Genomic DNA, 16,024 nt, shown 5'->3' on the forward strand with positions numbered 1-16,024 from the left:
TTTTCTCTGTTTTTGAGATGGATGTAAATCTTTTAAAAAGCTGAATAAGCTTTCTACCAGGTTTATAACCCAGGACTGTCTTTTTGGGGGACTTTGGAGCCATTTCTGAATTGTCAGCATCCTGGAGGATGGTACCTTGTCTTCCTGAATCTGTGGGAGTTAAATGTAAGTGCCTGGATCCAAGTAGTAACTTCCTGTTTGTCATAGAGGTATGAGAAGTTTTATTTTTCCTTTGGAGACAGTCAGCATGTATAAGTAATGGATTGAATCTGCCTGACTATGTAAAAGGGTGAGATTTCCTTGTCTTTGCAATCTCTTTAGTGGCTTGCCTGTGATGTGCGTCACAGACTGATTCAATAATAAAACTCCTCCTTTTTCTGCATTTGTGGAGAGGATTATCTGGGTTGGCAGGAGATTTTACTTTTAATTCTATTTCTCCAACCCGTTCCTACTACCAGCTGCAGTTCTAGAATTTTTCTGGAATTCTTACAGTTACCCGGAAAGAGAAATATCACTGTCTTTGTTTTAACAACAGGCTAAATTGAAACACAAAGGAAAGGTGCTGTGAGTCGGCGATAGAACTAGGAATAGAGCCAGCAGTTCTAATTCTGATCCTTAACGAAGGGGAGAAAAACAACAACAACAACCCAAAAGACCATATTTCTTCTCCCAAGTAATTTAGTTTGATGTTTCAAGCTAATTCTAATGACTTTTCCCTACAGCTCAGTGTAATATAATTCCTCATTCTCTTCAGGGGCAGTTATTTGTGGGTCATAATCCTGTAATCCTGCCACTCGCACAAATTCAGATAAGGTCAAGGAATCAGATTTTACCCCAGTATGACCTTTTTGCTCTAAAAATAAGCCGATATTGTCCCTATAGGGAAGGCTGATGGTGCGTGTAAATAATGGCTCTTCAATTCCCAGTAGCTCCCGCGTACGCCGAGAAATGACCTGAAATACAACGATAATTTTGTAATGGGTCTAACCTGAAAATACATCTAAATCAAAGCAGTTATACTTAGTTACACAGGCCTCTTGAATGCTAACCCCTTCAGTCATTTCTATGGGAAAATAAAATAATGAAATAACACTTTGAAAGGTTTACTAACTTGGCCTTATTATAACAAAGTTCTTAAGAGAAACATCACGTGATTTATCTTTTTAAAAGTTCCATTTAAAGATGTTTCTAGGCGCTTGCATCAGATGGCCACGGATGGGTTCATTTCTTCCGTTTGGCCGAGCAATCTGACCAATCATATGAGCAGATAATGTATTCAGATTAGGAGCCATGACTGTCTCTGGGAAGGTTAATAACTGACTTGTCTATAAGGAGCTCAGTTAATCTGCAACTAAGAAAAAAAATCATTACTCAAATAGTTATTCAGTTTGTTTGACTAAAAATAAATGTCAAACAACAAAAAGTAGACATTAAAATTTCAGCTGTTTTATTATGAGTACCTATACTTGTATATTCTTTTAAAACAGGTTTTGCCACAATTTTCAGTGTCTCTCAAACATAATTTGTAATCATTGAGCACCATGCCACTTGGTATTCTAGATTAAACTGTCATTGCATTTTCAAATTCTAGTTTTAATCATAGGCCTGTTATTAACACTGCTATTCGAATTCATAGTCTGCATCTGGATGAGAATGTAATCCATGAAATTGCTGCTAGAATACATCAAAGGAATATGTGGAATGGATTATTTTTATTATTTTTTAAGGTTAAAACTACTGGCCATAGTTACAAGGCTATAATATTCATACCACAGCTATTCTAAACCTGATGCAAAACTTCCCATTAGCAAGCATTTGAGATAGGCAAGATACCTTTCTTCTCAAATCTTACTTGAGTTGGTCTTGTTTAGACTCTAGAGATGGTTGTGGGTAAGAGACGCGTCTACATGTTGTCTTGCATTCCCAATGGAAAGACTATTTGAGGTCTTGTAGCAACTGAGGTTTCTAAGAGTTGAGATCCAAATGACTACAGGTGGCTCTTAAGAATTCTCATTTGTAACTGATGTTGCTACACTGAGCACCTTATTTGGTCAGCACCTCACCCTGACTCTCCTTTTGCATGTCCCTTACCAGAAGGGGTTATTTCACAGATTCACTGAGGTTTACAGATGTTGCCTCCAGCAAAGACCTTGTAGTTCCAGACACATTCACTATTAACCAAAAGAGCTACATGCCCACTCTAGGCCAACAGAGTCCAGTACTGTTTAATATTCTAATTCAGAAATTAAACGTGTTATAAAGTTTTTGGTTACATGGAGTCAGGAAGTATGATCTAACCATCCCTCTTCTAATTCAGGATCCTTAAAGTATGCCTGTGGTTCACTGATGGAAAATGAGGGTCCTCCGATGGGCTATAAATTAATCTAAAACTGTGAATTCTTTCATTAGTGCTGATGAATAAGAAGCAATAGACTTTATTTTTGCTTAAGACTTAGAGCAATTTACTAGTAACTTACTTGAGTTAGTAAGGATTATTAAAAATAGGTATTCTTGAAGATTAGTGTTAGAATTTTCTAAGAATTCTTAATTCTACATTCTAGGATGGTGGCTCATATTCAATGCACCTACTTCACATAGTCTCAAACAGGTATTTGTAACATCTATAGTCTTCAAGAAGATTCTATTATTACTATATCATTACTGTATCTTGTGTTGACCATGATTTTCAAAGCTGGCATTCTTGCTTTTGTTTGTAAACTGCTGATGGTTTTGCTTCATCATTATCAATTTATTACACACTGTTCAGTTACCTTATAGTACGTAACTATGCACATTTGCTTAATTGGAACCTATTATTTACTTTAATTAAACCTAAAGACATAATTGTTGTGGTTCAAATATGAATCATCTGTATTGTACCACCATTATTAAAACAGATGTGTAGTTTCCTTAAAATCTGCTTGTTGATTCATATAACAATGTGGATTATTTAAAATGTATTTTGCTGAGGGAAAGAAGGCAGACTCAAAGGCTCCATATTATTTGATTCCATTTATATGACATTCTGGAAAAGGCAAAACTATAGGGACAAAACACAAATTAGTGGTTGCCAGGAACCGGGTTAGAGGGAAGGGCTGACTACAGAGGGGACAGAGGGGAAATATTAGGGTGATAGAATTATTCTGTCTGGTTCAGTGGTGGTGGATACATGACCCTGTGCATTTGTCAAAATCCACAGAACTGCACATAACAATGAGTGACTTTACTGCACGCAAATTTTTAAAAAGCCAGGATTTTCTGGGAACCCATGATGGAATATAGGCTGGGGACAAATGAATCTAACTGTATTACAAAGTAAGACAAAAAAACAAAACCAAAAAACCTACCAAGCAGAAAAAAAGTAAGACATAATTAATATAAGACCTGGTATTATATATTATATTGTATTATATTATATTATATTGTATTTTATATTATATTATATTATACTATACTATACTATATTATATTATATTATACTGGGTCTTATATTATAATAAAATAAGACCGCGTCTTATATTAATTTTTGCCCCAAAAGAGGCATTAGAGCTGATGGTCCGGCTAGGTTTTATTTCACGGCAGTAACAACTGCTGCAGGCAAGATCCACTGATGAATGCTACAATTAGTGGGCAAACGTTATGGAGAAACAGATCTGTATAGCCTCACACTATCTCCTCCAGTATATTTATTACTGTGGTAGTTTTACTCTATATCCATAAACTCTTTGGTACTCCTCCCTCCAGGAGGTGGAGCTTACTTCCCTTCTCTTTGAGTGTGGACTGGACTTGGTAACTCGCTTCTAATGAATAGACTATGAAAAGGGAAGCACAGTAATTTTATAGTGAAGTCACCTGACAGACAGCACCTTAACCAAGTAATCAAGGTTAATAACTCCAGAAATAATTCGTGTTGATATCATGTACTCCCTGATATGATGAAATGAGAAGGGCTTATCACCTCTCTGATAGTCTCTCCCCAAAAGCATAACCTCTGGGAAATCTGAGACAAACTAAAATTTTGTCTCTTTGCAACTCTTCTATAAAACTAAAATTCCTTAAAAATTAAAAGTTAAACTACTTTTGTCTAGTGACAACTGCTGACATGTTATGAATTTGTGCTCTTTAAATAGTTTGCAACAAGGCAAAGGTAGTAAAATTGCTGCGATATTATAAAGCTTATAAGGCTATACTTGGTAATATGAAATCATGTGTACAAAAGGAATAAGCAATTAATCACAAAGTTCTTTTGTTCACTTAGAGAGAATAGAAAGAATAGTTAAAAGTATTTTGAAAATTATATTCTAAGAGAAAAAACTGAAGCTAGTGTAATGCTGTCTTGTCTAGCTTGCCTAGAATAAATAAGATTGACTTTCTCACCCCTTTTTACCAGGTAATAATACATCACTACAAATGGGAAAAACAGGATAGTGATTTCAAGAGCTCTCCTGGCCAGGCAAAAAGAAGAATTATGTTTCTTTCCTCCTGCACTCCTCACCAGTCTCATCTATACATTTAGCTCTTCTTTGTTATCTCAGTATGTTGTAGGAAGGGCAAAGGGAAAGGTGACTTATTTCTGCAAGTGAACATGAGTAATTGCAAAATTAAGGAAGTAAAATGAAGTTGAAGAGAGAAGAAACTGACTGTAAATTAACTGCAAAGCGTGTAAATGGGATGCACACTTTCAAACGTCGTTCAATTTCTTCGCATGTCCAGAATTCTGTACTTTCGATCAACCTTCTCTTCACCACTCCTTCCCCTCTCCCAAGACCCATAAGTGATGATATGGAAGAGACAGCATGAAAAAGATAACTGCACTGCTTGTTACTGGATGAAGTGTAGATGTACTAGGTGCTATAATTACAACAGTGGGATTGAAAATACTTAGGATATCAGGAAGGAAGGTAACTGTGGCGTACTTAACTTCATGTACGATCTCTAAAAAGTTACCTGTATCATAGTGTATAATTAGCTTTTTTATGTGGATCTAAGTGTCAAGCAAAGCTTATCTAACATACCTTTGAATGTCTTGATCTTTACGTTACTCTAGTGACCTCAAGAAGAGGCCACATTTGTCTGGTGACATTGATAATAAGTATTCTGAAGTTTGCTTATTCAAACTTCTTGGGATATAAGGGTAGACCACTGGGTTCATCATTTACTCTTGAGGATTTCAGAAGATTTTTAAGACTTCTTGTTTCTTGCAAGACCAGAAAAAGCATAATTAGAATTTTTATTATTGCATGTCAATACTGTGCTTTGGGAATTAGAATGTCAAGAAAGCAAAATGAATTGGCAGATTCTTAAAAATGTTTTCCCATGATAAAAAGCTGTAACATTTAAAAATACTTAAATGTTTCAGGAATTTGGATTACATGTTACTATTTTGCTAATTCTGTTCCTTATTTGTATTTAGAAAATTCAGTACACTATAAGCATGAGTAGAAATAAGAGCTCATAGACACAGGTGTATCAATTTTTCACACAAAAAGAGTAAGATATGGATTGGGTAGTACTTGGTAGCTACGTGAGGGCATGTTTGGAAATACCAATTTAGAATAAGTGGTCATTTTCTACATTATGTACATGGTTACAACATTGTTCTTTTAGAGAGGCAATATCGGATAGTGGTTTAAATCGAGCATGGATTGGGAAGTCACACAGAATGGATTTGAATCCTGGCTCTTAAACTTACTATCTGGATAATCTTGTGTAAGTTGCTTCACCTTTCTGGGCTCTGGTTCTCTCTTCTATAAAATGGGGGTTAAGGGAAATAATATATGTATGGTGCTCCATACATAGTAAACATTCAGAGAGGATAGCTATTAGTAGAGTTCAAGAGATTAAATGTTCACTTAGAACTACGTGTTCGATAATTTAAAGGATTTCTTTATGTCTTGTTGTCAAGAAAAGGGCTTCGGTATTAACATGTATAATTTTCTTATTTTCTAAATCATATGACTTATGGAATGACATGGTTCTAAGGCCTGATCAAGAGTCGCCTAGGGAACAAATTCCAGGGTTTACTCTAGACGTAATGAATCAAAATCTTTGGAGTGTGGAGACTAGGAATTTTTCCCCCCCTTCTTCCACCTCTCTCCCAACCCCCTCCAGTTCAAGCCGTTGTTTCTCAGTCTAGTTGTGTAGGACACAGCTCCCTGGCCTATTTGAGAATCGAACCTGCAACCTCGGCATTAGGAGCACTGCGCTCCAACCACTTGAGCCACCGGGCCGGCCCTTAGGAATATTTTTTTAAAAATCTCATCTGATTCCGAAGACTATCCAAGTTGAAGAACCACTGAGGCAGAACCACTTACGGGCAAGAGAGTACCGAATGAAACCACTGGTATGTTGGGTGGGGGATATTACAGGAAAGGTTATAAATGAGATTAGGTATGTGAAACTTTGTAAACTATTAAACACTGTAAATGGAGGGTTCTGTTATGTAAAGAAGCATGATCATGAACTGTTGGTGCTGGAGAGATCTTATGAAACTGAGGTCCAGAGAGGTTAATGTAATGTGTTTTCAAGTTAGGTAGCAAAGCAGGCAAAACACATGTTGTGTTATGTAAGTGCCAAATGGGTGTTAGAGACATAAAATGTATGAGAGCTTGGGAGGGGAGGTTACTGTGGCCTGGGAAGATCAGGAAAAACTATGGGGAGATGAGAATTGAGCTGGGTCCTAAGGATGATTACAATTCGTATTAGTCATACAGGAGAAGTGGGAACTGAGCAAGGATGCAGAAGAGAGGAATGCAAAAGACAGATTTGGGAGGGTGTGAGTTAGACCTGTGAGGCTGGAGCAGAAGTTTCATGTAGGAGTTTGGTAGGCAGAGAATAGTGGCTGGAGAAAACTTGGGGAGGGCCTTGTATCCCAAGCTAGGAAGTTGAGACCACCTTGTAAGCAGAGATGATCCAAAGGAGGTTTCTAGGTAGTATATAAATGGTTGGAAAGTGAGAATTTAAAAGCAGTACCCTTGAACCCAAAGGGCCTACCTACATACAGAGGCTAAAAGCAGAAGGCTACTGGAATGTTTTAGGTATTAAGGTAATAAAGGTCTGAACAAGTGGGAATGGAGAAAACCAGACGCTAGAGGAGGAGCTAACAATTCTTGGGATTTTTGTGAGGATCAAAGGAGAGAGAGGAAGGAACCACTGTGAGCCTGGGGGACTGGGGGTATAATAACACCAATGACAGAAAGAGGGGGTTGGGGGCAGGGGAAGGAGGTTGGTTTGAAGATAGCCGGTAGCATTGTTACAGCACACAATGAGGAAACTATACACAACTCACCTTCATGTCTTCAAAATCTGTTATCCCCATCTGAGGGAGGTTTGAGCAGTTTACATGGATGAGTTTACGGCCGCTGATGAAGTTTGTGGTAAAACACTCCTGTCAGTACAATAAGAACAGCACTCAAAAGATGTACGGCAAATGGAAAGAAGAAAAGGAGGAAGGAAAGAGGAAGGAGGAAGGAAGAAGCAGAGAGAGAGGGAGAAAGAAGGAAGGGTTGGAAGGAATGAGGGAATAAATTACGTTTGTCTTTAGTTCTATACTGAGCAAAATTTTAAATTTGAGTTAAATTTAAATTTGGTCATAATCCTAATAATCCCACCTATTTTCCATCTAAGCTCTTGATAAAATTTCATACTGCCCCTTAAATTGTTTTCGGCATGATACACCTAATGCTTCTTTCATGCCTCACTTTTTAAGTATGGGGTTGCAAAGATAGCAGATCTTGTGTTGTTTTTTGGTAGCCTAAGAACATAGTCGGCATTAATAAATAAGAGGATTCACCCTATCTTTTTAATAAAACTATTTTTAGTTAACTGGCTATTTAAGTTAGTACTGTTAGGTGCTCATAGTACAAATGACATAGTTGGGAAACCTAAGATTAATAGCACAAGTTCCAGTTAAGGGAGCTTGACAAGATACCAAAAAGGTACCAAAAAGTCTACCTTGGACAAAATCTATTTAAATGTTTTTTTTATTAAAATATTTAAAAATATTTTTTACATTTTTAAAAATATTTTTATTAAATATTTTTATTAAATAATTAATTTTTAAAAAATATTTTAAACATTTTTTTAATAAAAGTATTTTTTAATTAAAAAAAACATTTTCTATGAAAAGAGGTCTACATAAATATCTGAGTATTCAAGGATTACAGAGAAGTATAATTACTGTGATGAACAGGTAAAACAAATGTGACTCTCCCTCCGTCTTCCAAAATACAAATATATACAGACATCAGTGGAAGGGCCAGAATCGAAATCCAAGTTACTTCTACCATAGTCCAAGACTTTTCTATACTCCTTCTAGTAAGAAAGAGGCAAGAGCTCAGGTAAGGGTAGAGGAATAGGAGGTAGAAGGATGAGAGTGTGATTTCAAAAAATGTTATTTTTGTATACCTTGTATTGAGGGAAGCCTAGCTCGCTAATCCACTCTGCAACTTTCTCTGGGCTCCACTTAAGATACTCGAATTGTAGCTCAATCCTTTCTTCTGGCTGGGTTTCTTTATCTTCATCTACTAGTTTCTCCAACTCTAGGGACAAATCTACAACTTTCTTTTTACTTAAGGACTCTTTTAAATCCCTCTGAGACTCGGAGGGATATAAATCCTCACTGGTATCAGTAAGCTCATACAACTTGGGGGGTTCTTCTGAAAATTCATGAGCTGTATTTACTGAGTCTACCTCTTCTACTGGGAGAGACTCTAACATAGCGTGTTTTGTAAACTTTTCTTTTACTAACAACTTTCTTATTTGATAGTCAGAATGCTCTAGCTCGTCCTTGTCTACAAAAGGCTTAGATTTGATTGGTTCTGGCCTCTCTTCGTTGGCAAATTCTTTATGTGTCTCTCTTACAAGTAGTGGTTGGGCTTTATCTGGTAATTCTAGATCTTTCTCCTTAGTTGGCTCTGTTTGTGTCTTCTCTTGAACCTCTGTTTTGGTCTTCTTTGGTGGTACTTGACCTGTTTCCTTAGTTGATTTACGTTGTTTCTTTAGTTTTTTCTTTGGAAACTCTGGTGTAGTCTGTTCTGGAGGCTCTAGACCTTTCTTCCCAGTTGACTTTCCTCGTATCCCCTCAGTAGACTTACTTGGTTTTTGGTCTGGATAATCTGGTTTGGTCTGCTCAGGTGGCTCTATCCCTTTTTCCTCAGTTGATTTTCTTCCTGTCTCCTCTGGAACCTCTGGTTTAATCTCTTCTGGAGGCTCTAGACCTGCCTCCTCTGTAGACTTTCTTGCTTTCTCCTTTGGAAATTCTGGTTCAGTCTGCTCAGATGGCCCTGCCTCTTCCTCTTCTGTTGATTTTCTTCCTATCTCCTCTGGAACCTCTGGTTTGGTCTCTTCTGGAGGCTCTAGACCTGCCTCCTCTGTAGACTTGCTTGTTTTCTCCTTCAGAAACGCTGGTCTAGTCTGCTCAGATGGCCCTGCCTCTTCCTCTTCTGTTGATTTTCTTCCTATCTCCTCTGGAACCTCTGGTTTGGGCTTTGCTGGAGGCTGTAGACCTGCCTCTTCTGTAGATTTGCTTGGTTTCTCTTCTATAAACTCCAGTTTGGTCTGCTCAGATGGTTCTGTCCTTTTCTCCTCAGGTGACTTTATTTGTGTCTCCTCTGGAAACTCTGGTGCGGTCATCTTTGGTGGCTGTAGATCTGCCTCTTCAATTGATTTTCTTGGTGTCCCATTTGGATATTCAGGCTTGGTCTGTTCTGGAGGTTCTAGACTTGCCTCTTCATATTGCTCTCTAAGTGATTCCTCTGGGATCTCCGGTTTCGTCACCTCTGGTAACTCTAATCTTGTCTCAGGGATTGTGGCTCTTGGGACCTCAGGCTCAGTTTCCTTTGGTAGCTCTAGATCTGTTTCCTTAGCTGACTCTATGAGTACATCCTCTTTAACATCTGGTTTGGTCTCCTCTGGTGGCTCGAGTTCTGGTTCCTCCAGCTTTTTATCCATGGTGACCTCTAAGTCTTTGAAAAGCTCTCCTCCCATCTCTCTGGATGTCTCCAGCTTTACCTCTTGGGGAATCTCTGGCTCAGTCTTGCTAGAAAGGTCTATCTCTGATTCCTCGGGAATCTCTTCTTGGGACCTCCTGGTTGGTTTTAGGTTTGGATGCACATTCTTCGTACTCTCTGGCGCCCCCTCTTTGAAGTCCTCTTCCTTCGTCTCTGGCTGTGGCTCTCGGTCAATTTCTACGAGTAGCTCCGGGCCTGCCTCTGTCGTGGTGTCTGGTTCGGCATCTTCAGCTGCTTTAAGAGGCCCAAGCAGTTTTTGTGTCTGAAACCCCAGGTCTTCACCTTCATCTGGACCGGAACCGTAATCTTCTGGGACTTCAGCCATGACGCAGATTAGCCGGAGCGCCCAAGCCTCCTAGCAACACCAACTTCCGATAGCGTCTCTATGGATACCACGATTTCCGGCCGGGTCTCCCCCAGGTTTTGTTTGTTCTTTCCATCCCGGACTTTAAAAACCTGCGCTCGAAAGTACGCAGTAACCAACCCTGCCCGCGTCCACGGCGCCCGCCCTGGCAGGCCAGAGCCCTAGCGCCCGGCGGGCGCCCGGAGCGCTGCCCCTTCCGGCCCGCGGGCTCCGCTCGGCTCCTCCCGGCTCCTCCCGGCGCGCCCAGGCGGCGGCCGCGGGCACTCTGCCTTCGGCTGTTTCCGGAGTCGGTCGCGGCGGGCGGCGGAGGTGCTGCCGGCGCGGCTGCAGATGTCTGACCCGCGGGCGGATGAGGGGCCGGGCTCCTGGAGCCCCGAAGCCGGCCGAGAGTCGGCGGGCGGCGTCGGGGACGGCCCGGGAGTGGAGGGGAGCCAGGCGGCCGCCTCAGGTACGCAAGGCCGGGGCACCGGCGGGTGGGCGCCGCCCGGCCTCAGGGCCCCGCACCTTGGCGCCAGGCTCGGCCGCGTTGTGCTCTGCGTTGCCCGGTGGAGCGGCCCCGCCGGGCCAGCCCGTTCGCGCGCGGAGCCCGTCTGCGCTCCTGCTCGTGCCCCGCTGCCCCGGGCCGTGACCCCTGCCGCCGCCACACCCCGGGCCCTGGTCTGCGCTCGAGGCTCTTTTCTTCGGTTTCGAGTGCCTGGGTTCCTGCTCTGCTTCCTTTCTCAGATCAGCCCAGATGGTAGTGACAGGGCTGCTCTGCCCCTGGCGCCTCTTCAGCTTCAGCACAACCCCGGGTCACTTCTTGGCTGCCGTCCCCAGCCCCGCTGGCCTCGCTCCCCGGCTCTGGCTCTGGCTCCCCACCCAGATCCCCACTTCGGTCCCCAGCCCCAGCCTTTCCACGCGCCTCGCTGACCCCCTCCGGCTAGGCAGCGTCCCTTTCCTCTGTGTGGAACCCCACTTGGTTCTAGCCTCCCTGCACACAGGCCCCCCGCCTCGCCTTCATCCCCTCGATCTCGGAGTGGGAGAGATGGAAAGCAGAGGGGGAATAGGGAGGCTTTGGGGGGGGGGGGGTCTTTTGAATGAACGTAGTGGCCAGAGCAAAGGCAGGAAGTTGGGGCTCAAACAGGAACTTTGGCGACTTCCCTCATTTTCCAGGACCCTCCTCTTCTTGTTCAGGAGACTTGTCTCCATTTCTGCCCACGCAAGTTCCTCCGTGTGGGTAACTTGAGTGTCCAAAGGCGAAAGGGTCCATCTGTCACGCTTTCACCTTACCCTCCTCATGCTCACCACACACAACACAACTACAAGGATGCCCTTTTGAAATACAAAAGGGTAGGAGGAGAGACTGGTCTCACTGAGTAGCAAGTGGGAATTAATTTTCCAGGTTTGAAATTAAAATAGACACCGGCAAGTTTAGGGGAAGATGGGGTGCCATGGTGCCTGGGGTGGAGACAGAATTTTCAGTTTACTGAGTGATGTTGGGCAAGTCATTTAACTTCTCTCTGTCTCAGTTTCCTCCCCGGTACGTTGTAGGTATTTCTAGTACCTGCCTCATCAGATGGCTGGGTTACATGAGCCACTGTGGATGAGAGAGGCCTTTGGTGCCTATCCATGGTACACACTGTACTGGGGTGTCTATTATTAGGAGAACAAGGTCTGCTTTTGCTCACCTAAACTTCTGTGCTGTCACAAGTGTTGCTGGATGAACATGTTCCAGCATGGTCACTTTCTCTACCTTTTTACTTCTAGCCCAAATATCTCCCATCGCCTAACGCTGCTTAGGTCAAACACATACATGCTTATCTTTGAGTCACCCAGCTTTTACCCCCGGTTGACTTTGTTTTTTTACTTTTAAACATGTAACAATTTTCATCTTTTTTTTCCTTCTGAGGAACTCAATGCTTTGTAGTAAATTCAAAATTGATGGCATGTATTTAACATTGTAGCAATAGAAATTCAAGCATTATTTCTAAAAGATTACGCAAAGGGACACTCGGAAAGTCTCATAAACATCTGTCCCTCGCATGTGTCAATATTTATAAAATAAGGATTTTTTTTTCACTTGCTCTTTCGCTCATTGTGTGCTTATGGCAGACACACCCAGCATTTAAAATAGATCTTAAGAATAGTTCAGGAATATATTGGAGGATAATGGGTTTGTCTCGGAATGTCGCCCCCCACCCCTCACCTTCTAATTGGTTTCTGCATTCAGGTTTTCTTCCCAGAACATTGATAGAAATACTTATGGTTACTTTCTCCTTTTTGCCCACAAAAAGCAGAGTGACTGTTGATTTCTTTTTATTTCGTGTAGGGATTTGTTACTGTAGCCCAGAGCAAAATCTTCCGCTTGAGGTAGGATTTGTTGCTAATAAAATAGCTAATAAAATAATAGTAATGATAGCTTACATTAACTGAAGGCTTACTCTGTGCCAGGATGTGGAAAAAGATTTATTTGTATTATCTGACTTAATCCTGTCAACAATAATTTTCTCCCCATTTTGCAGCCGAGAGAGGTTAACTTATTTGCCCAAGTTAGCTGTGGAGTTTTTACTGTCTATGAAATTGTCACCTTGTTATGCCGAAGTTTACAATAGCTTATTTTTATTGGCCATTGATCAAGTGTTGGTGCTCCAGGATAGGTTATGGTCTTTGCCCTCAAGGTGTTTTTACTTTGGTAAGATGAGAGTACCACAGGAACGAAAACCAACAATTCAAAACATTATATAATTGGGTGTCTTTTATTACTGCTCTTGATGTACTTACCCCCAAGAAACCTCCTTGGAGGACAGAATCTGTCTTGTGTATCTCCTAGAGTCCTTGATGTTGTGTCCTAGAGGTTCTGGAAATATTTACTGGATTGTGAGACGAAGTCTCAACAGAGAGATTTGGAGGAGCATCAAATGATTATGAAGAATTAGGGTTCAGACAGTCAAGAATGTTCTTTGGGTTAAAATAGTGGTTCTCAAGCTGGAGCAATTTTGCCTTCCCCAGGGGACATTTTAGTTGTCACAACTATTACTGACATTTCATGGGTAGAGGCCCCAGAGGCTGGTAAACATCCTGCAATGCACAGGACAGCCCCCACGATACAGTGTTATCTGGCCCAAAATATCAGTAGTGCTGCTGTTGAGAAACGTTAAGAGTTCAGCTGGGTTTGCAAAACCCCTGTGGAAATCATACATTTGGCTTGGTTCAGAGTTGTATAGGCGTGGGTAAACAAAAAACTGCTTCAAATGAGGAGTTTGTTTGATTGGATCCTTCTGCCACCTTCGTTTGGAAAATGATCCAATGAGTAAGCAAGAGAGGCCTAAGAAAGGACGAAATTGAAGGAGGTTTCTGTCATCCTCTCTTAGAGGGAAAATATCAATAAGAAATGAGCTTGGACATTGAGTTGTTGTTTAATGAAGGGTTTTGATTTTTCAGTCTATCTTCTTCCTTCAAAGCAGGAATTTGTAATGATCCAAAATAACCATAACAAAAAAAAAAAGAGTTCTCTGCAGAGACTACCTTTTGAGTGTATTCACGTTTGTTAGCTGAGGTTTTGGTGAAAGAGTAAGAAAAGTGTTTATGTTCTTCTGTCCGAAACTCTGCAGTGGTCCTAGTGTTCTTACTGTTCTAGGAACTCTAATTGTTTTTAATAGTCTCTCATTTGGGGTACCTGGGTCCTTCAGTCCCCAAGAGGATAGAGGTATCACTTTTTATATAGTGAAACTCTCTGAGGCATGCATGGTGTATCACTTAAGCGCAGGCCTCTTTTTTTAAGTACACAGAGCTTTGGGGAAATGAAACGGCAACGTCTGTTAGGACTCTACAGTCAGCAGTAGAACTTGGTTTGGTGTATGTGACCGAGAGCTATCAATGCGCTTAGACATTAAGGACTGGAAACAGGTCAGGTGAACTTGTTCATGATTCTTGCGTAGGACGTAGAGCACTGCAGTCAGGCTTTCTGCAGTGATGGAAATGTTGCATTTCTGTGACTGTTTCAATTTAAAATTGAAAAATTGGTGGCTACCATATTAGATGGAACAAAAGAGTCGAAATCTATGCCAAAGAGCCCTTATGCTTTTGGGTTTTTTATTGTTTTGTGTCATAATGTATAAGTGTGTCTGCCTGTGGGTTATATTTTTTCTTACAGCAGTTATGTTTTTATGGTGTTGAGCTAGCCAGTTAACCCTGTCGTAATTCAATCCATAACATACAACCTAAGGTTTATAATCTGAGCACTCAGGAGCATGTCCCACTCGTAAGGGCTGAGGAGAAATTGGAACACATGGTCTCCAGATTTGGCTGGAGTATAAACTCAGCTAGTTTCTTTTTGTTTAAGCCTCTTGAGCCTATAACCACATAACCTGCTTTTAGTTCCTCTGCACTTGAATCTAAAAGCCCAGGCTAATTATCTCTTTGCAGCCTGGTTAGTGAAAGGAAGTCCTATGAGACCCGTTCTAAAGAATTCTGACCTGATACTCAAATGCTTTAAAAAAAAAACCCTGCTTTTTGGTTCTCTTTGTAGAGAAAGTATCAAGTATGCAGTAAATTTAAATTTGTAGTATGATCAGAATGTCTAAACCATTTCTGGTAGCTTAAAAAGAAAACTCATATTTTAAAAATTGTAAAATAAATCATTTTGAGGAAGTTTCTTTTTTCTCTTTCTCCTTTGCTTCAGAGGCCGTCAATTATAACTTGAGTTATTCTTGAGCTTTCATTTACCCTTCTCTGTTCATTGTTTTCAAGATCTTGACCATTCAGTTACCACACATGATTTTTCCCACGTTAGAGAATACATTCCAATATTATTTGTTTATTATTTTTTCTTTAAATCGACATTTAAAATTTTGTTTCATTCTAAATAATATTGTGATATGACTAGTTTGATGTATCAATTTTTCCTAATATATGTTAAAATAAATACATATCCATTTAAAAAAAAAACATTTTCCCACACACCATCTAAATTTGCAAAACTTGTCCTACTTTCTCTGGTCTCTTTTAGAAATACTTGTAGAATTCGTCTATATTTGGCTGACATATTAAAAGCTATACTATAGAAAAATTGGCTTTTGAGTCTTTATAGTAGTCTAAATTTCATTAATAAATTTAGGAAACCTAAAAAGCTGTGTTTGTTATTGTTTTCTCTTTAGTTCAGGACTGCATCTGCCACACTTTATACTTCTGGAAATAAACTTACATATTTCTTTCTCCTTATTTTCTGCCTCTCTCAATCCAATTACAAGTTGTTTTACCAGTAGTTCTTACATAATTTAACGTATACCTTTAACCTTAAAAATCAAGAGCAGTATCTCTCTTCACTTTTTTTCCTGCATACATTAAGCTGTTAAGGAGCTGTGAGAAGTGGCTTTTAACATAGGAAAAATGCTCAACCTAACTCACAATAAAGGAAATAAATCATAACTACACTGGGTAGTTGGATATCTCACTATGTTGGTAAGAAGCAAAAACTTTGTGCATTGCTGATGAGAATGTAAGTTGGTACAAATGCTATGAGGGCAGTTTGTCAATATCCATCAAAATGACAAGATGTGCTGTCATCGATTCATTCCTTCCAGGAATTTATCCTGTAGGTATATTCATGTGTCTGTTTGCTGACACATATACACGGTTAATTACAGCGTTGTTTGTAATGGTAAAAGATTAG

The 16,024-nt window shown here is 40.4% G+C and overlaps 2 protein-coding genes across 5 annotated transcripts in view; one reads left to right on the plus strand and one right to left on the minus strand.

The window, feature by feature from the left end:
• SAMD15 (sterile alpha motif domain containing 15) overlaps positions 1 to 10,485 on the minus strand; it is a 29,805-nt gene extending 19,320 nt beyond the window's left edge. For 2 of the 3 annotated variants that reach the window (XM_033108013.1, XM_033108012.1), the window contains exons 1-2: positions 8,407 to 10,485; positions 7,289 to 7,387 (exon numbers count right to left, since the gene is read on the minus strand). In XM_033108013.1, the coding sequence (XP_032963904.1) occupies positions 7,289 to 7,387; positions 8,407 to 10,335 (2,028 nt within the window). In that variant the 5' untranslated portion in view covers positions 10,336 to 10,485. Of the gene's footprint in view, positions 1 to 353; positions 954 to 7,288; positions 7,388 to 8,406 lie in introns of those variants that run through there. The other variant, XM_033108011.1, reaches the window with a different exon arrangement.
• A 73-nt stretch (positions 10,486 to 10,558) lies between these two features.
• The window catches only part of TMED8 (transmembrane p24 trafficking protein family member 8), a 33,020-nt gene continuing 27,554 nt past the window's right edge, over positions 10,559 to 16,024 (plus strand). For both annotated transcript variants that reach the window (XM_033108018.1, XM_033108019.1), the window contains exon 1: positions 10,559 to 10,822. In XM_033108018.1, the coding sequence (XP_032963909.1) occupies positions 10,705 to 10,822 (118 nt within the window). In that variant the 5' untranslated portion in view covers positions 10,559 to 10,704. The remainder of the gene's footprint in view (positions 10,823 to 16,024) is intronic.

This window comes from Rhinolophus ferrumequinum, chromosome 6 (genome assembly GCF_004115265.2).
Source record: "Rhinolophus ferrumequinum isolate MPI-CBG mRhiFer1 chromosome 6, mRhiFer1_v1.p, whole genome shotgun sequence".
NCBI classification, from domain to species: domain Eukaryota; kingdom Metazoa; phylum Chordata; class Mammalia; order Chiroptera; family Rhinolophidae; genus Rhinolophus; species Rhinolophus ferrumequinum.